The sequence below is a fragment of the Chiroxiphia lanceolata genome, chromosome 23 (genome assembly GCF_009829145.1).
Source record: "Chiroxiphia lanceolata isolate bChiLan1 chromosome 23, bChiLan1.pri, whole genome shotgun sequence".
NCBI classification, from domain to species: domain Eukaryota; kingdom Metazoa; phylum Chordata; class Aves; order Passeriformes; family Pipridae; genus Chiroxiphia; species Chiroxiphia lanceolata.
The window spans coordinates 2,552,869-2,573,102 of NC_045659.1; the positions used below are offsets into that span (position 1 = coordinate 2,552,869).

At 51.7% G+C, this 20,234-nt stretch overlaps 1 protein-coding gene across 2 annotated transcripts in view; it reads left to right on the forward strand.

The window, feature by feature from the left end:
* POU2F3 (POU class 2 homeobox 3) overlaps nt 1-20,234 on the forward strand; it is a 41,634-nt gene continuing 21,400 nt past the window's right edge. Inside the window, exons 1-4 of one of the 2 annotated variants that reach the window (XM_032709536.1) lie at nt 1-286; nt 4,456-4,509; nt 5,166-5,234; nt 16,142-16,176. In XM_032709536.1, the coding sequence (XP_032565427.1) occupies nt 1-286; nt 4,456-4,509; nt 5,166-5,234; nt 16,142-16,176 (444 nt within the window). The remainder of the gene's footprint in view (nt 287-4,455; nt 4,510-5,165; nt 5,235-16,141; nt 16,177-20,234) is intronic. The other variant, XM_032709537.1, reaches the window with a different exon arrangement.

Sequence of the window (20,234 nt, forward strand, 5' to 3'; positions counted from 1 at the left end):
ATGGGCCTGACGCCAAGCTGCTGGGTGTCAGGGCACCCGAGGGAGCCGGAGGTGGGGCGAGGCGTGGCACCGCGCCGCATGCTCACCTGGCCCTGCATGGCAACAGGCAATGGAGCTCTAGGTCCCTTCGGGAGCGGACCCACGGCCGGTTCGAGAGGCAGCGGGTGGCAAGGGAGGGAGGGCAAACTGGCAGCCCCTGGCAACCTGGGGCTGACGGCAGGAGGCTGGGCACACCGCGGATTTCCCTCCGCCAGCAGGATGGTGAACCTGGAGTCTGTGCACGCAGGTAAAGGGCGCTTGAGGAAGGATCGGGCTGGAGCTCGCCGTGTCGCCGGGACCGTGGGCTTGGGCAGGAAATGGGGCTGCTCTGATTCCCGCGACCTTTCCTCCCTGCTTTCCCTCCTGTTTTCTCCCGCTGGAGTGGCTGGTGAAGTGCCCACATTCCTCCCTGGGGATGGATGCTGCCCTGGTTTGTTTAGGGGGCTGCCAAGCCATGCCCACAGTGTGGGCGCAGCGCTCCCGCTGCCAGCCCCGACGTGGGGCCGGGAGCAGAGCTTAGAAATGTCTCGGGTACCTGGGAAAGGAGGGTTTGGTGGGACCTGTGGGTCCTGCCATTGGGATAGAGCTGGGAGGAGTGAGAGGGGGTAAATTCACGGAGGGATGCAGCAAGGGTGAGTGTGTGTGTGTGTGTGTGTGAGATGGGACATGGGTTGGAAGGAGAAAAGTTAACGGCAAAGAGGGAAAAGGAGGGAGAAATGAATGAGGAGGGAGCTGTGGGAGGCTGGGTTGGGTGAGGAATGAATGAACAGGGATACTCAGAGAGAGACTCCTTCCAGGGGGTCTGATCCAGAGATTGTATCACATTGTCTCTGAGCAGACCTTGCTCTGCAGTTAGCTGGGGAACCAGGGCAATCCCTGCCAAGTCCCTTGGAGCTGTGCTGAGCTCCAGCTCACCCTGACAGAGCTTCTGCCCTCAGCTCAAGCCCCTGAGCTCGAGGGGAAGGACCACATCCCTGGGCACACGGAGCTGAGGGCAAGACTGGGGTGGGAGCAGCCAGATCCCGACAGCCCTGCCTGTGGCGGGGGCAGGCAGGAGGGTGTTGGGGTGCAGAAGCCATGTGCTAGTGACCTGTGTCTGGTGCTTTGTGCAGCACAAAAGGCTCTGTTAGCCCCTGGTTTGGAGGGATGGGGAGGGTTCACCCATCAGTCTGTCCCGGGCTCGTTCCCTTGGATGCCTATTGGCACGCTGTGAGTGTTGGGAGTCCAGGGCTCATTCCCTTGGATGCCTGTTGACATGCTGTGGATGTTGGGAGTCCTGCCGTGCAGGGAGAGCTGGGGAGGGTCTGTGCTCAGGGCTTGTAGCCCCTCAACAAGCCCTGCCTGTCTGTGGGCTCACAGGCAGGCCCAAGGGCAAGGCAGATGGTGCAGCAATGCCCCCCCCGACACAGGTCAGGCTGGCAGAGGTGGCCAAAGCCTCTGCTCCGTGGCTGTTTCCAGCCTCTCCATAGCTCTGGGATGCCCACAGCCCCTCCATGGCCAGCCAGCACCCCCGAGTGGGCTGGCTCCCTGTGGGGGCAGCTGGGGAGCCTTGGCTGCGAGGAGAGGCTGCGGGAGGCTCGTGGGCTGGGCTGGGCTGGGCTGGGAACTCAGCTCTCCTGAGCCCCTGTGCTGCCGTGAGGGGTCTCTTGGGGACGTGGCCCCACAGGCTCTGGGCTTGTGGGTGACTCTTTCCTCACGAGAAGATTCCCCAGGTCGATACTGTGCCCTCTGTCAGAGCCAGTGGCATCTCTCCCAGGGTGGGTTTGGGCAGGAGCTGCACAGGGCTGGGTTCCATCCCCCCGTGCTGTCTGTCAGAAGGGCCGAAGCTTTAACCCCCCTTTGTGCAGGGAGGGAGCCCAACACAGGTGGGAAGGGGTCTTTTCACCCTTGTGCAAAGGCAGTTCAGTCTATTCAATTCTGGGGTCCCCAAAAACCTCGGGGTCCCTTTGTAACAGGCTGCTTGCAGAGGTGTGCTCTGGTTTTTTCCCCTGGGCTTTTCCAGCCTTAATGATTCTGTGGGAAGACACGGAGGGCCAGGTGAGGGTGGGCTGCTCTGGCTCTGCACACCCTCCTCCCCGCTGAGAGAATTCCCTGGTGGGTACCACCACCTCCTCCCCAGGCATTTTGGATATTTCCCCTTTCCTGCAGCTTCCAGAGGGGCTCAGGCACCTAAAGCACAGAACACTCAGCAGACTCCAGGTGATGGTCCCCCTCCTCCACCGCTGGATTCCATGTTTAAAGTCATCAGGCTGGTTTACCCTTGCCCATGTCTGAACAGCTACGGGGAACAAGGGCTTGGGAAAGGCTTTATTTGCTGACACCATTTGTTTCAGCAAAAATACAGATGCAGATATATCCCCAGAGAAGTGTCTGCACTGGTAGAGCTCCTTTGGTCTGGGTGAACAAACCAGCTACCCCTACTCCAGGTATGTTTGGGAGCTGAGGTGCAGCAGCACATTTTTAATATGGCCCAGGCCGCAGTGGCGGCTCCTAATAGGGCTGTGGTTTAGGATTAGGCAGTCCTAAGTTGTGTTATTTTTCCCAGAGAGGTTTGGTTTGTTGTTTTTTTTTTTTTTTTCCTAGCCTGCTTATTCTCTGTGTGTTGCTAACCTGGCAAAGCTGTGTGTAGTTGGACTCAGTCTCACTCAGCCTTGTCTTTGAGGGACTGTTTTTTGGATGGAGCAGAGGTCAAATCTAGACTGGCATCACTCTGTCCTGGTTGTGGTGGGAGACTCTTAAATGTCAATAAAAAGGTGTTGGCTATGCTTATGTCATTTTAGAAGGTGACTCCTCTCTATGTCTGCTGCTTCTTCTTGAGGATCACTGGAGGATGATCCACAGGGATACAAAAGCTGGGCAGCCCCAAACCTCTCAGATCAGTAGGCTTTGATAAAAAAAGATTTTCCTTTTCTTCCTGGTGTTTTTTGGTTGTGTTTTTTTTGTTTGTTTGTTTGTTTGTGTTTGTTTTTTTTCCCCCCACAAGATATTTAAACAGCAATCACTTGTGCACGTTTACGGTGGGAATTTGAATCTCGGTGCACATAAAACCCTCGTGCTGTTTCCACGAGGATCACGGGGCATCTCGTTACCTCCCGGCTCCGGGAGGAGGGGATTCCACTGATGGATAACATGCCACATGTAATCGAGTTGCAGCAGCAATTCCTCCTTCTCTCCCCACCCACCCCGGCTTAGAATGGCCGAGGGGGTGGGGGGTCACTCCTGCAGGAGGGACAGAGCTTCTCCTGCTTTGCTTTTTCATCCCTCCCTCAGCTCTGCCTGAGCTGTTCCAGTTCTTGCTCTGTGCCCATTCAGGGCTCCTCAGTCTTGGGGTTTAAATATTTCCTTTCACTAACATATATGTGGTGGTTTGTGTTCTTTTTCAAGCTTTCTCTCCAAAGCAAGCACCAAACTTCTGCAGGCTTTTAGATTTTTCTTCCTCTATTTTATGAGAACTTGCCTCTTGGATTTTTTTTTTTTAAGATACTTTTTGGCAGGCAGCAAAACTTTGTGCTTTGTAGATTGCCTAAGTTAGGGTCCCTTGGCAGTGTTACAAGACAAGAAGATGTTTATAGCTGATGGTAATTACTCTTCCTGCAGTAGAAATGCTTTAGAAGCCCCACTAAACATTCATGTCTTAATTGCAGAGGGTTTATTTGAAGGGGGAAAAAAAAAAATCCCGCAACTCTTTTCTCTCTCTCTCCTTTTTCCCCTCACTCTTTAATATAATTTGAGGGAAGGAAGTTTCTGAAGTATGTGAAAGTTTCTGCGCTCTGGTATAAAATCCTGATTTTTTTTTTCTTCCTACCTTTATTCCTTTACTGAAGAAAGTTTCAAACATTAACTTGATCAAAGATATTAAATCTTGGCCAAAAAGCAGATTATCTGCTGTTTAAATAGGGGAAAACAGAACCTGAGCACACACAAAGCTCTGCCTGTTTTAGTGTGAGCAACAGAGGGAAATGGGTGTAAAACCCCACAGGGTTCTTCTAATCCTTTTGGCCGTTTGGAAGCAATAAAAGGTGGATATAGGGAAGAGGAAAAGGTTTGCATGACGCTTTTAGATGGCTTCCACCTGCCTCCTCTACCCCAAAAAACCCACAGCAAACACCGGCCCAGCTTCCCCGCTGTTGTTATTCCCCGATGCAAATGGGATGAGCCTGTGGCCGGGATTGGCTGCAGGAAGAACATGCAAATCACTCGGGTCTTGATAAAAAAAAAAAAATTATCTCTGTTTTTTTACCCCCATCTAGTCTGGAAACAGTTAAAATTCCCGTGCAAAAGGTGTAAGAGCTGAGGGGGTGTCCATCTGAATTTGAATAGATATTCTCCCTCCTTTCACCGCTGTGTCCTTGGCCTCTTTTAAGGAGGAGATGAGCAATCCAGGGTGAAGTTGACCATTCCCACCTTTTCTTTCAGCCGTGCCCGAAGGAGAAAGTGGCCCCGGGTGTGGTGGCAGCCATCACTTCAAGGGTAAATGACAAATTCGTTGGCCTCGATAAGGATGAGGGGGGGGAGATATTCAAGAGCTTGATGGGAAAGGATTCCTTGTGCTCCTGGGTTGGGGATGATGCTTTGGAGCAAAGCAGCTTCTCGGTGGCTTGTGAGGGGTGTGAGCACGTGCACGTGGGAGAAAACAGGGAAAACAGGGATTAGATGGAGTGGGAGAAACGAGTTGAGTTTGATGGGCCGTCTTGAGGGACATGGAAAGGATTTGGGAGAGGAGGGGAGAGCTGGGAGGGATCCCCTGCCAGTGCAGGTGTGGTGGAGGAAGGTGTCAAAGGGACACCACCCCAGCAGGTTTGGGAAGCTCAGGGGAGAGCCCAGTGGGGCTGGGGGGGGCTCTCTGTGGTGAATCGACCCCTCGTCCTGTGGGTGAAGGGTGGGAGCACCACAGCAAGGTGGGGAGGGGGGGAAGGAGTGAGGGGGATGCAAAGAGCAACAGGAGGGAAAGTGCATCCTCGGAGCTGATGAATATTCTAGTGCCTGTATGTTGAGGAATCAGAAATTTGAAAGTCTGATGGTTTGTTATAATTACACATTCATTTGTGCTGTTTAGTGGAAGCCACATGTGCCTGTTGCCTGGGACTGTGACCTGTTATTAAAATCAGTTGTGCCTCCTTTCGCAGAGATCAAGATGAGCGGGGATGCGGCAGATTCCACAGACACCCGGCACGAACCGGACCAGGTGGAGCCAGGTAAGGAGGCTCTGGGATGTGGGGGACACAGGGAGGGGAGGGGGAAGCAAGGAAAAGCAAAGGGGAGTGTGGGTGCTGGAAGTTTCTGCTCGGCTCGGCTCCTGTTGCTGCTCCACCGCGCTCTTCCAGCCAGCCCGGGAGTGGATCAGGAATGTGCTCTGGGCTAGGATTGCGCTGCTATCTTGATCAGCATGCAAGATCCTCTCCCTCAGTGTCCTCTGTGGCTTCAGCAGGGAAACGTGCTCCAGCCTTGCCAAAGGAATGATGGCACTGGAATGGTCTCAGTCCAGCTCCGGGTAGCGCAGGCAGCTCTTCCCATCGCACCGGGAATCGTGGCAGGGACGGCTCCTCAGGCAAAACCCAGCCTTTCTTTGGCCCTGTGTGTGTGTGGAGAAAAATGGGAGGGACTTTGGGAATAATCAGATCCAGTCAGGTAGTTCCAGAAGAAATGCATTGCTCTGCATCTTGAGGCACGATTGGGTCCCTCACCTCCTCCGCTCCCGCCTGATGCTGCCCAGGCTCTCGTTGCTCAGTGGCTGGAAGCCTCAGTATTCCTTGAATATGGAAAGCTGAGGAACAGGGTGATGTTTTAAAGGTGCTAGCGCTGATTTCTGCCAGGTTAGCAACCAAAAGCTGTGACAGACACCAGAAAAAAAAAAAAAATCAGTTTGTGCCATCAGTTCTCCCTCCCACTGCCTGCAGGGAGCTTTGAATGCAAGACTTGGACCCGTGATTTCACAAAGGCTCTGGTCACGTCCCTTTTCAGGCAGATGAGCAGCAATAAGAAATAATTTTAACGGCCACTAGGTATAGCAAATCAAGATTATTAAAAGCTGTGCTGCAAACTTAGAAATAAAACCTTTAAAAACCAAAACTGCTAGAGCAAATGTAGAAGAATCAATTATTCTCTAACCCTAAGCTTGGGGTATGGGGATGTGCAAGAGGTTAAAACTTTGCGTGGAACAATTTTACTGTTTCCCTTTTACTTACATAATTTGAGATAAAATGAGATTTTGGTTAACCCAGAGAACTCTAAGCATGTTTTAAAGGGACTAAAGTCACCCCTTTATTTAGAAATCCTCAGTGTGCTCGTGGCTATTAAGCTGGGTTATTTGACATAATCTAAGGCAGAGATAAAATCTGGTTCTATTCACGTCCATGAACTCTGATTGACTTTGGTCAGCTCAGCTCCTGCTCGGGGCTCTCAGATCACCCCAAGTTGGTTTTTGAGATAAATGTTTCCAAGCTGCTGAGCAACAAACACATCCCAAACCTCCCAGGCTCTTCTAAAAACAACAACAAAAAAACCCCTGGTAGCTGTTACAGGGCCTTAAATCGGGAGCTGGAGCCTCCTGAGATGTTTGGCACACGGAGTTGATGGATAGCAGGGTTAATCAAGATTAGGGAAGCCGGGTGTTTGATTCTGGTTATTAAATGGAGTGAGATATTCTGGCTGCTGCTGCTCTTGGAGTCAATAGTGTTAAACCAGAAGCTGGCGCTGCCTTTGGTTGGATAAAATATGGGGTTTTTTCCAAGCCTGAGCTCCCCAGACAGCCATTAGTGCGAGCTGCAGCACCTCTTTCTAGTGGTAATTGAGGAAAGAGAGCGCAGAAGCGAAGTCAATTTGTTTTAAAATAACAAAAAAATGTTCGCGGCAGCATTAGCCCGTGCTCCAGGAGCCTTCCAATCAAGCAGGGAAATCAGAGCGAGTAAATCACCTTCATTTGCGAAGAGCGGCACGAAAAAAAGAAACCTGTTGAAATCGCTCTTTTTTTTTTTTCTGCTGCCGCCGATCTGTTTGGTCCCTTCGGGTTTTCCAGGGATCGCTGGAGGAGGACATTTGGCTGCCAGGGGACACAGCGGAGGGGCGGGAGCTGCTCGTGGGGGTGTCCGGCACCGGCCACGACCCCTCCCGTGGGGTGTCCCCCTTTGTGACCCCTCTCGTGGGGTGTCCCCCTTTGTGACCCCTCCCTTGGGGTGTCCCCCTTTGTGACCCCCTTTGTGACACCCCGTGGGACCCTCCGGGGTTGCCCAGGGCAGGGTGACACGTTGGCCCGCTGTGGTACAGGTGATGATGTAACCTGGCACATCGAGCCCTGACGCTTCACCCAAAACCTCCTCGTGGTGGTTTTTTTTTTTCCTTCCCCCCCCCCCCTCCTCTTTCAGACCATTCTGTTTATAAACAACCAAGCTCTTTGTACTGAACTTCCCTGGAAGTTTTTATTTCCCCCCCCCCCCCCGTGCGCGTCGTTAGAGGAATATTTACTGCGGCACCTGATGGTTTAGTGTTTTGGTTACTGGCTTCATGTGGGGAAAAGCTGTTTTCTGATGACTCATTAATTGAAGACCCATTTCCTACTGAATTACACCAATCCACACGACTCCCCGGGAATCTTGTTACCCCCAAAGGAGAGGTCTGTTCCCAAGCTAACAATATTATACCTTACAAAGGCTAGAAACCCTTCGAGGTGCAGATATCCACAGGCCTTTCATCACCAAAAGATGGAGACTGGCTCCAAGAAGAATTAAAAAAAAAAATAAATCTATATATATTAAAAAAAAAAAAAAATCCTGGAGGGAGTTGGGTGCCAAAATGCTTTTGTAAACCAAGCCCTTGATCTAAACCTGATGCCTAAAGATCTGATGGGAAGTGTCAGTAGCAGAAGCATAATCTCATCCTTTCATATCTCCGCCAATTCCAGGCTTAGAGGGGGGAAAAAAAGAAGGGTAATTTGGGGCATTGTTTTACTTTGAAAGTGTTTGAAATAATTGTGGGGGGTTTTCTTTTTTGAGAAAATTGTTAAAATTGTTCGTCTTCCGTAGGAGGTTTGGAAAGATCAGGCTTCTTTTTTTTTTTCTTTCTTTCTTTTTTTTTGTTGTTGTTTTTCCATCCACCCAGTTTCGTAGAAAATGCTTCAAAGCTTTTTAGTAAGATATTCTCCCAAAACCCAGGTTGGTTTGATTCCAGCCTCTCCGAGGGCAGTGGAATTTTGCCATTTAAAAAAAAAAAAGGCTGCGATTGAAAAAAAAATACAATAATTTATAAGGAATATCACCTACCCTGGCCAACCCTGTGAATCTTAATCCTTCCTTTACTTCCACTCTGCCCTTTTTACGGTGTGTGTGAGGGGGAAGAGGGGAACAGGCACCAATTTCTCCCCCGGGGGGAGTGAGTTGGATGTTTCCCCCATCACCCAGGAGCTGTGGGGGTCACTCCCAGCCTGACCCCTCCACTCTGGGGGTCCCCTTTCCCTTTTCCTGCGGGATTCCAGCCTGGTTTAACGCGTGGCTTGAGCTCCCAGGCAGCCAGTCCCGCTGACTCCATGGGGGGTAATGACAGGCAGTGAGTTTTCTGCTTGGCTCCGAGCTCTTTTCATCTCTTTAAACTGATGAAAGCCATGCCAGCAAAGCTCTGGGTTGATTTTTTTGATGGGAACTGTGGGGGCTTGGCACTGCCGAGTGTCGCCCCTGGTCTTGCAGCCCAGGGGCAGAGAGAGATCTCCCCCTTCTTGTGGTTTATCTGAGCCCTCGGTATCTGATGCAACAAAACGCTGAGGTGGGACTTGCCCCTGTCTGTCTGTTTGTTTGTGTCAGACACTTGTTCCCCCGTTTATCTGCTCGATCAAAACAGGTTACACCAAGCAGAGCTACTTCCCTTTGATTTCATCTGTTGAGGCTATGGGGGGGAAGCCAAAGCTTTTACAAAAGGGCGATAGGGAAGCTCTTCAAACACAACCATCGGTAACTGAATAGCTGCGGGCGCTCCCGAGCATCTTCCCTCCCCACCCTGGATCCCGGGGAACTGCCCGGCCTGCCAGGAGCCCTGGGAGGGGTGTGCTGGGCACCCCAGCACGGGGAGCAGAGCCGGGCTGTGCCTGTGTGGGTGCAGTGTGGGACAGCCCCGCAGCCTTATCGCTGCCTTGGCAGGGCTGGGATTGCTCCCCGGGACAGGGGGTCGGTGGTGCCAGTCAGGTCTGGGAGCTGGAGGGGCAGGAGGTGGGTAGAGGGGTGTGGTTGGATGGGGAGGGCACACGGAGCTGGGACACGGGGCTCTGGTGGCAGTGGGAGCAGGGTTATGTCACCCTCACAGCCTGGGTAACCTCTGAGCGATTTGGAATATCCTGAGTTGAAAGGGACCCTCAAGGATCATCCAAGTCCAACCCCTGGCCCTGCACAGACACCCCAACAATCCCATCCTGTCCCTCAGAACCTTGTCCAGAAACTTCTTGAGCTCTGGCAGCCTTGGTGCTGTGCCCACTGCCCTGGGGAGCCTGTTCAGTGCCCAACCACCCTCTGAGGGAAGAACCTTTTCCTATATCCAACCTAAACCTCCCCTGACACAGCTCCAGCCGTTCCCTGGGTCCTGTCACTGCTCACACTGAGCAGAGATCAGTGCCTGTCCCTCTGCTTCCCCTCATGAGGAAGTTGTAGACAGCCACGGGGTCTCCCCTGGAGAGAGCAATAAAGCAGGTATCTTGTCTCTCAGAGTAAGAAAGACCCTGTCTTTTAAACCTCAAGAAAATTAAGTGCTAAGGGGCTCTGATGCATCTACTCCTAAGTGTCCCTTTTGAGGAGACCCTGCTGGGAATGTCCTTCGTCCCTGGCATCCTCATCTTCACCCAGCCTGTGGAAGGATGGCAGCACCAGACACCTCTGCTGCTGGCACAGGACATCTGAGGGCCCCTGGCAGTGGAGCAGAGAGCAAGGGCAGCTCTGAAACTGGACACCAAAACTTTCACCGGAGCCAGATCCCCTCCCAGTACCCGGTTTGCATTAAACCCATGTCAGGGCAGATGGAAAATCAGAGCCCTTGCCTCAGTCTGCCTCTGCCACAGTGCAAGCTCAGTTAAGTGTGTCTTCATTCCTCAGCTCCAAAGGGAGGGTCCCGATCTCTTTTCCCACCTTTTTGACAGGGTGAAAGCCAGGGATGGGCACAACAGAGCCCTGATCTCTGCTGGGCTCTGGGAAAGCTGCTGTTTGTTGTATTCCCACCTCAGGTGTTGGGGTAGGGTCTCTTTTAAAGGTGATGGCTCAGCCTGGAATAGGGAATGAAGTTTCTGGTCTTTGTGTCAGCTTCCAGCTGGGGTGGAAGGCAAGGTGCCCCCACCAACCCACCTCAGTGGTACCCTCAGCATCCACGCAAAGGGCTGCACCACCTGAGCTGCTTCCTTTTGTTGTTACCAGGCTGGAAACATCTTGCCAGGCCAAAGTCTTTTGAGGAAACTTGGCCTCTCCCAGCCCCGCTCCAAGCCCAGTCCTTGGCTACGCCTTTGCTCTCCAAGGCCAGCTCTCCCTCGTGAAACTTTCCTCAAAGCCTCCAGGATTTCTCTCTCGTCTCTTCCCCCCCCGCAGCCATGCACAGCCCCGGGACAAGTCCCGAATAAATGAAAGCAGCAGCAGTTGGGCTGGAAACAGCTGGTTGCTATGGCAATCGGGGCTGCTCGGGATTTGCATAAGGCTGATGATTTTCATAGCACAGCCACATTTAAGGCAAGCAGGAGAAATTTCCATATTCCCAGCTCCGAGTCAGTTGGGGCGTGGGGGAGGCCAGGAGGGGGATATTTGAAATTCAAATGAAGGTGATTAGGGTTTGAGGTTGGGTTATTTTTTTTTTTAATTTTTTTTTTTTTCCTTAAACATCCCATTATGGAAGAGGATAAAAAAGGATGGGGAGGGGAAAGGGGAACAAAAGGCTGGTTTGACTTGAATTAGAGGGGCAAAGGAAGAGCTGGTCTGATCTGCCTCTTGCCTCTGGTCTAAGAGAAGAGACTTGCCCTCTCCCAGCACCTGCAGGTGAAATGTTTTCCGTGGGAACAACTGCTGCCCTCGGGTTTCCTTCTGGAAGCTGCCCGAGTCTCCCACACTTGCTGTCCTGCTCTCCCCCCACTCCCTGCCCCACACGAAGGGAACATCACACTCCGAGCTGCAGTGGGACCTGGGGATGGGGTTTCTCTGAGGCACCGCTGACAAAGGGAAGGCATTTTTATAACCCAGGGGTTTCCACCCAAATGAAACACTTGAGTGCTCAGTGAAAGCTTCCCCTGGAGTCTGGAGCTGTCTGAGTCAGCACAGATTCACTTTTGCTACCCAGCCTCAGCTTTCCCATGGAGATGCTCCGATGCTTTGGGCTGTTTGTGCCCTCGGAGCCTCAAAAACTCGCCATCCCGCTCACACTTTGCCCTGCTCCCTTTAAAAAGCACTTTTTAAGTGCTTTGGGAGCAGCAAGCATCCCAGCAGGATCCAGGGAACAGCTCAGGGCAGTCCCTGCTCCCCCGTGCTGGTGGGCACAGCTGTTGGGAATCAGGGGTAACCACCACATGCAGAAAAGGTGATTTAAGTGAGCTCCCACCGCTGGAGCTCTGGAGAAGGTGGTTCTGGGAACAGCAGCGTGAGGGCTGTGACTTGGTGTTTGCTTGAGTCTCCAGAGTCAATTGAAATCCTGAGGAGTGTATTTGATGCTGAATGTCTTGTTTGCTTAGTAGAACCACATCCTCCTCGGTGCAGGTGAGCATTTTGCAGCATTTACAGCGTGTGGGTCAAGTACTGTTTATAGCTGTGTAATTGTTGCCGCTCTTTTCTTTACCAGCACTCGGGTAAATCTTTTAACTTCACGTGTTGTTTGAGGTGAGAGATTTGAACAGGCTAATTTCTCAGCCTTTAGAAAATGCACGTTGAAAGGCTCTCAGCATCCTGCCTGCTCTGCCAATCTCCGGTGGCACTGTGCTTTATCAGCTGGGGTGCTAAAATCCTCAGCATGGGTGAGATTAATCTTAATTTTAGATACTCGATACTCTGAGGCTGAAGTCTGACCTGCTCACCCCAGGCTCCTTGTGCAGTCACTGATGGAAATAGGTGTCTCCAGAAGGTGATTCATCTCCGTGCTCTCTATCTCGAGGGTGAGATGAATTGCCCTCTGGAAGCGCCTGCTTCCTCCCTCTCCGTGGCTGTAAAGGGAGCCTAGAGCAATTGGCTCACAATTAGACACCTAAAAGTTAAGACATCTGAGCCCAGGCAGCCGAACCCCCTGCCTGGTGTCTGCCTGGCACTGTTCCCCCATCGCCCGTTCAGCTGTTCCGAATTTCCCTCCCAAATGCGCCGCGGCAGAAAACTGATTCCCTGTGGGAATTCCCCAACACCTGTTAAAGATTGAAATCGCCTCCTAATTCCCCCGGCCCTTCCAGGATCAAACCGTGGGGTGAATTAAGCGCGGGGCCGGGTGGGAGGGGGACCGAGGTGATCCCTGTGGTGTCGCTGGGTGAGAAGCTGTCACCCCCCCGGAGGTGACACATCTGCATGCGTGTGTTTGCCTTTGGAGGAGAGATGAAGGAGCGCTGCAACCCTGATTTTCCTTCTCTCCCCATTACGGTGCTTTCATCCCCGAGTGCCCGACTGGCTCTGCAGCTTCCAGCGGGAATCGTGATGGAGCTCCTGTCTCCGCTTTTCCAGAGCGAACGCCGCGTCCCGGGAGGGGGGGAACAGGCAGCGGGTGGGGTGGGGGGGAAGTTGTCCGGAACTGTTCTGCTTCTCCCATCCCCAGAGAAACCTCCCCAGGCAAACTCGCACCAGATCTGATGCCAGTGCTATGCAAAACAGCTGCCAGGTGAACCAAGGAGAGCTGCACAGTCCTGGTCTGCCGTGCTAAACCGAGCTTATCGCTGCTTTCCCCCCCCCCCCCCCCCCCCCCACCTCCCCTTCCCTGTCCGGAACACCCAGAAAGAGCCTCGTTTGTGGAGAAGCTCCTGGGAATTGTGCAGGAGCTCAGGGCAGCCTTGCCCGGTTTAAATCTCAGGGCTTCCCCCGGTTTGATGCAATTCAGGGAGGGCAGGACTGCATCTTGCAGATGCTGGAGATTTTGGATCCCATTGTGTCTGGCTGGTGTAGCAAGAGGCAAGTTGTTGGCTGGGCTGAAGCTCCATTAAAATTAGTGGAGTTCTGGCAGTTTACAGCAGGAGAGAATCTGCTGCCACTTACACTTTTCTTTCTTTTTATCTCCTGGAGCTAGAAAAGATAAAATCTTAAGTGCAGAGTGTTTGAACAGCCCGTTCCTTTCAGGAGAGATGACTACTGCAGTGTGAGTCCTGATGTTGACAGAAACTGGGAGGAAACCGAGTCTATTTTTAAAATATTTGCAGCAAAGTTACTGATTTAACTGAAAGGGGAGAGTTGTTATCCCTATCACACCCAAACCTTGTCTTGCAGCTGGAATCACTTTAACTTTACATTAACTGAGGTAGAAAAAGACCAGATTTGTTTGCAAATAAATCTGTGCACAAACACTGGCTGGTCCTGCTGAAGCCTTGAAGAGATTTGTGTATCCAGCTCCCATTTACATAACCACTGGGAGCAGGAATCACCTCACCCAGTTTTAAATATCTCACTCTTGGACATCTAAGCCCGAACTAGTTGCCCCTGGGTCCCTTGGGAGTCAATTAAGAGGAATAGTCATCTCCAGAGGGCCATTCATCTCAGCTGGAGATGGGTGTCTGAGATAGGTGGGATGAATGGCCTCTGGAGGTGCCTATTGCTCCTCGCTGTCTCCTGAGGCAGCCCAGGGCAGTTCTCTCAGACTGAGACACCCAGGTTACCCCTGAGTTAGTGTCAGTCTCCAGGAATATTTGCAGTCACAGAATTCCTGGCTGAGGTGCCCCCAGTCCCCCCTGTTGACCCTCAGTGGGTAGAACCTGGAGGACGCTGTGTCTGACCTTGGAGGAGAGGAAGGGGCAAAGGCAGGTCAAAGTCTGGGAAAAGTAAGAGGTGGGAAGCTTGGAAGAGGAGGAAAGACCGTGCAGGAGAACTTGGGCCTGGTGGTAGTGATGTGCAGGGAAACTGTTCCAGCTGCACATGCCAGGTTCCAAGTTTTGGGGTGTATGGTGGTGACTCAGACACCTTCACCAGGACCTCGGGATCTCCCTCAAGGCCTTTGAATGTTGCCTCATCAACATGCTGCACTCGAACCGTGAGTGAAACTCCTGTATCCAAGAAACCAGGAGATTACCTTTTCCTTCCTGTTCTATTTTAGCAACTGGGAACTTTTATTTCCTCCTTCTCTCCTCGCTTTTCTTCCCTTTAGCTACTGCCTTCAGATTGCATCAACACAACTCCCCCCCCCCTCCCCTTCACCGTGGGTTTCAAAGGTAGAAACTGCAGGCCTTGAAGATCCTCCTGGAGTCCTGCTCAGGTGTGTGGATGCTGATTGTGATCATCCATTAGCACTATCAGCATTCCCATCGGTGGCTGTGCAGTTGTTGGCTGGAAGGCAATGAATGAACCCGATTCCCGGGGCGGGAGCAGCTGGAGAGAGGTGGTCAGGGAGCAGATGGCTACGGAGGAGAGGCAGGAGGGGGGGAGCACGTGGCAAGCTGGAGGTTGCAGCAGGAGCAGGGGATTGCATGGAAGGAGATAAAGACCTGAGATTGGGAAGAGAGAAAGCTTTGAGGAGCAGGTCGGGGGGAAGGCAGGAAGCGAGGGCAGGCTGGAGCAGAGCAGAAATGCAGCCAGGCTGGGGGAGAGGGCACGGAGCTGGATCGTGGTTGAGGTGCAGATGGTGAGGAGATAGAGGAGATCTCAGAGTCGATGGGGGCAACAGCTTGTTCTGCTGTTAAACAGTGCTGTGGCAAAGTCCTGCAGCTCAGTTTCCACAGTCAGTGCTGTTAAATGTTTCAGATTAAATCTCCAGAGCTGTTTCTAGATAGCAGAGAACGAGAGGCTGCCATGAAACTGTTATCGTTGCCTCTCAAATATTTTGCCATCCATGAGTAATTGTACCAAGCACACTCCCCCTGAGGATCTCAAAGGGCCACGCTGATTCACCTGGGAATGTTGTGTGCATGGAAAACTGCAGGCTGGGTTAGGGCAAAGGCTCGTTCAGCTGAGGAAAGCAAGTCCATGGGAGGGCTGGATTTGCACTCCTGCCTGCACAGCCTCTCCCAGCAGCTTTCCAGCTCTTTGCAGGAGACATGAACTGCTGAGAAACACGATGTGTTGGAGCTTGATCAGATCACAGGGCACGGGCTCTGCTTTCTGGGGAACGTTATACTGGAAAAAACAGCGGGAGGAGCCCCCGAGGGCTTGTGTTGGTGGGATGTGAACAATTTAAGGCTGTTTATCACAAACTCGGTTGGACTGGAAGAGAATGAGTCGGGGAATGTATTGCAAAGGGAAGGGGTTTCTTGGGGTTGCCTTTGCAGCTAAAGAGCTTCGTGGAATCCCTTAAAGCATTCATATCTGTGGAGAGCACAACCTTTCCTCTGTGATGTTCTTGATGAATTTGGCAGGTGTGATGGAGGGGGGGGGATGTTTATCATCAAAGGGGAATGAGTGAGGGCCTGTGCGGTACCTTCAGGCTGAAACCTGTCTGATTTTTCCCCCTGTGCCTGCCAATCTCTTTTGGAATCAAGGAGACGCCTCTTGAGCACAACCCCACGGCACCCTCTGTTCCTTCAGATATCCCATAATTACCCAGTGCCACACGGGTTCCTGAAGATCCCAGGCTAACAGCCCTGGCCACCCGTTTGCCGGCCTTTCCCACAGTCAGTCCAGGCTTTATTACGTGCAGTGCCTTAGTCCCGGCTTTCCCTGGAGATCTGTGATGTCCTCCAGCTCACCCCTGCTGGAATCTCCCTTGCACTCAGGGAGATTTCCCCCACCCTTTGCTGCTTGGCCAGGTATCTCCCGGGAAGAAACACTTCTGTTAACCTTCAGCAAAGGCTGATAGCATTAAATGTTGTAAAAGCTGATTTCATCCTTCCACTGCTGCGTTCCCAGTGACTCCCCCTTCCTCCTCCTCTCCTTGCTCTGAGCTGAGCCAGCCCCATGGCTTTGCTCCCATGTGTTCTAAGTTCTGGAAATCTCCCACCAGTGCTCACTGTCATCAATACTGAGATATTTTTCTGTTTGTTTCCTTGTAGGCAATGAACAGAATGGGCTGGACTTTAACAGGCAGGTAAGACTCTCCCTGGGTTACCAGGTATTCTCCTGCTTTCTTGGATGACTGTTTTTTAATTGCTCATCATGCCGAGTCCCAGGCAGCTCCTGCTGAGAGATAAGAACTGTTAGGGCAGAAGCTGCCATCAAACAGACCACAGAACTTCTTCCCAATTCCCCTTGTGGGACAGAATGACAGATCTCACCTCTGCTTTCCCTCTTCCTATTTCATAGAAGTTCAGCTAATTACAGAGTTTCTCTAAATGACCACTTGCTTGAGGGTTTTGCTGACCTTTTAATTTTTTTATTTTCTATTATCACTTACAAACAAAAGGCACCTCAGTTAGAGTGGCAGATGTGCAAATCCCTCCCCAGAGCCCCGTGCACTGGGACACTGGGAGTGCTGTGATGTGCGAGGCCAAAGGTACAGGGTTGACTCACAGGAGTATCAGCAAGGACTAAAAAGATGAGGTGGTTTGAGGTCTTGGAGTGTGTAGGTCAAGACCAGGCCTGCCTACCCCAGATTGCTCTTTGCAAGGCAGTGGGGAAAGGGACAGCAGATAAAAGCAGTGCTGCTCCTGGGGCAGGTGAGCCCCTGTTGCCAGTGAGCACAGGAGGGACCGTTGTCTCTGCTGTGTTTGCTGTTCTCCTGCTTTGTGAAGTTAAAACAACCCCTGAGTTTGTTTTTTTTTTTGGTAAAAACAACGCACTGAGTGCCTGGAGGTTTTCATTTGTGGCTCTAAGGAATTGCTGGGTGTCACCTCAGAAGGTGACAGCCCTCTGGAGCTCTTGAATCTGTGCAGACGTGTGAGGGTGGGGAGGCTCTGGCACAGGTTGCCCAGAGAAGCTGTGGCTGCCCCATCCCTGGAAGTGTCCAAGGCCAGGTTGGATGGGGCTTGGACCAACCTGGGCTGGTGGAAGGTGTCCCTGCCCATGGCAGGAGGGTGGAACAATCTGGTGTTTAAGGTTCCTTCCAGCCCAAACCATTCTGTGATCCTATGAAAATGCTCTCTGAGTCCAGAGCTGAGGGCTCCTGTGGCCACCAGGGCTGGGCTCAGAACCTGTAAAGCAGAAGAGGAAAAAGAGCCAACCCCCTGAGCTGCTGCAGGACTCTGGGGGTTGGATGGGGAGCTGGAGCCAGGGAAGCAACAGGGGCTGTAACTCCACGGACAGCCACGAGCGCTTGCGGCAGATATTGGCAGCACAGCAACCTCCCTGCTCCCAGCTCTGCATTCCCTGAGCTCAAGGCTTACATCCCTTTCCAAAGGCTCCCTGCTTGCAGCAGGGGGACAGCTGGGCCTTCTCACTGTGGCCTTTTCTTTGCCCTGCAAGCTTTGCCCCGGTGGCTCTTGCCTGACACATGTCAGCGAGCTGCTGTTTGTTTGTTTGGCTTGGCTGCTCCGGCTTTGGGTGGGTCATAACTTCCCATCAGAGGTGTCTTAACACGCTCAGCCATCTTCCAGGTTTTTGGAATACCCAGCTGAAAACAAAAAAGCCTTGTGTCTCCAGCTCTGTGGATTGCAGAGCCCAGAGCAGAGGCTTTCCACGCGCCAGGAGAAGAATCCAATCTGCTCGTAAGCAGCGATAACAGAAAATTCCCTCCAGATAGAAATAAGCACCAGATCCTTCCCCGGTGCAGACTTTTCCTATGGCAACACCACCACAAAGATGTTGGAGCTGGAAGCTGGGGTTAATCAAGGAGACTTGACTGACTGTGGTGGAGCATCAGAAGTGCTCTGACCCACTGGTTTTAGGGTCCTGCTCCTCTGCGTGTCACCGAACGATGCTGGTGAAGTTGGGGGGGGGGGGAAAGCCAGGCTTGCTGTCAGTAGAGTTGGCTTGGTAGAAACATCTTCCTCCTAAAAAGAAATCGTGGTTCTGTTTGCCAAAATTTGTTTTGTCACATTTCTCAAAAGAACTGTGAGGGTTTTTTTGTAGCATTCACTTCCCGCCAGTGCTTTATATTTTTTTTTTCCTTAAAAACAAAGGGGCGACACAAAACCTCGTTCGTTTGTGCCAGCACCTCCCTGTGAGTGAGTAGCAAACCTGACTGGGGATTTCACAGGGTTTAAAAAGCAAAAGGCTGTGAACAAGCTCATTTTATTGTCTCATTTTGTTTTTAATCTGGTCCAACGCCCCAGAACAGTGTCTGCCCACGGGGTTTTGCAGTGATGTCAGGGATGGGGATGTAACAGTCCATGAGTGGACACAGGGCTGTGCAAGTGGCTCTTTGTCTCCCTCTCTTGGCTCTCTCTTGGCCACGTGTAGGCTTATTTAAAATTATTATTATTATTATTTAAAATAATAATTATTATTTTGAATTATTGTTATTTAAAATAATAATAATAATAGTAATTATTATTATTTTAAATTATTATCTTAAATGAGCATGAGCCCGAATGCACACGGGTTCCACACTCACATTTTGGGTTGACCTCAGCTGTTGGTGAATTCACCCTCAATTCAGCAAATAGATTTCAAATGACGAGAAAAAAGGAAGAGAGGAGAGATGGAAATATCAAAGTGTTTTCATGTAAAATCAGGTGCTGAGCTCTTTCATTAGGGGTGGAGGTTGGTGGGTTTTTTAATTTGGTTTGGGGTTTGAGGTTGGCTTTGGGTGGCTTTTTTTTTTTTCGTTACCTTGCAATTCAAGTTTTCAACCCGAAGCCAGAGAAGGATGGTTTGAAACCCAACTCCAACCTGACTGCAGGAGCTGCTGAGCTGCCTTTGACTTTATTTGGAGTGCTGGGCGCTAATCACTTTGAAGATCGTAAATCTCACCTCGTTTAAGCCTCTCCCCCAGTCTTTGTAGATGGCCTACATTTCAGGTCTGCTTCCCTCCCCTGTTGTGCTCCAGGCGGGAAGAGAAGGGTGGAGTGACCTGGTTAGACCCCTTCCTTGCCTACCAATTCCCTGCCGTGGCTGCTCTCACCCTGCAAACGGGGAGGAGGGAAACTCTCTGCGGAGTTTGAGGTTTTTTTGCAGTTTGTGGGTCAGCCCTGTGCTTTATGAGAAAGCTCCTTCTGATCCCTCAACCTATTTGGCAAACGTTTCTTCCCCCCCCCCCCTCCCCTCTTCAAACTCTCCTCCCACCTGGATGCAGCAGTAATTTGTATGTGAATGAGAGGGAAAAGGGTGTGTATGGAAAAAAGAGCATCTTCTGCCTTGCCTATCTGGTTTGGCTTTTCAGCCAGGGACTCTAATGCTGGTTGTTTCCTGTTTATATCAAGGGAAATGCAAAGAGACAGTAATAAACTTTCACCTTCGCTGCTGGCAGCGTGGAGAGGGACATCTGCCTCCTGATGGTTTGGGATCGTGGCCAGAGCGTGGCAGGGACTGAACTGGGTAACTCTGCGAGCAGGGCTTGAGTTTTGCCAGGGAAAGGCATCGAGTGGGACCAGGAGAAGGGCTGGAAGTGTTGGGATGGGAGCTTTCCCGGGCTGGAATGTGGTGATCCTCCCCAGGTGCTGCTGTGGTCTCACCGGGCTTGGTTTGGTTTAATTCCTGGTCTCCTCAGCGTTCAGCCTTTAGGAAATACTGGATGGTTTGTTTTTGTAGCTGGCTCTGAAGAGAGCTGTTCTGGAGAGCCAGGTGTCTGGAGCTAATCCCTGGGATAATATACTGCCTTCTGGAATACACACACGGAGCTGGGGCTCATGGTTTTGGGAGATGCCAGGGCTTGTGTGCCTGGTGGGAGTGTTGTAGCCCAGCACACAGGGCTGAGCATTGATCTGCAGCTGGAGGAGGAAAAGGCACAGCTGCTGAATCCCTGATGGCTTTTCCACCAGGGAAGTGATGTGCAGGACCACGCTGGTCCTGGCAGTGACACAGTCTGGGTGCCAGGGAGGGAATGCAGGCTCAGATCTCTCCCAGCCCTCCCTGCTCTCAGGCACTGAGCTGTTTTCAGTGCTGGGAGAGGGAACATGTCCCTTTGGAAATCAAGCTGAAAGGTTTTGTGTGAGCTGTGCTGGCAGGGCTGAGCAGGATCTGCATGTGCTCCATATCCAAATATGCCATGCACTTTCATTCCAGCAAAAGGCTGACCCTTGCAAGACAGGCTGTCATTTGTTTATCAAA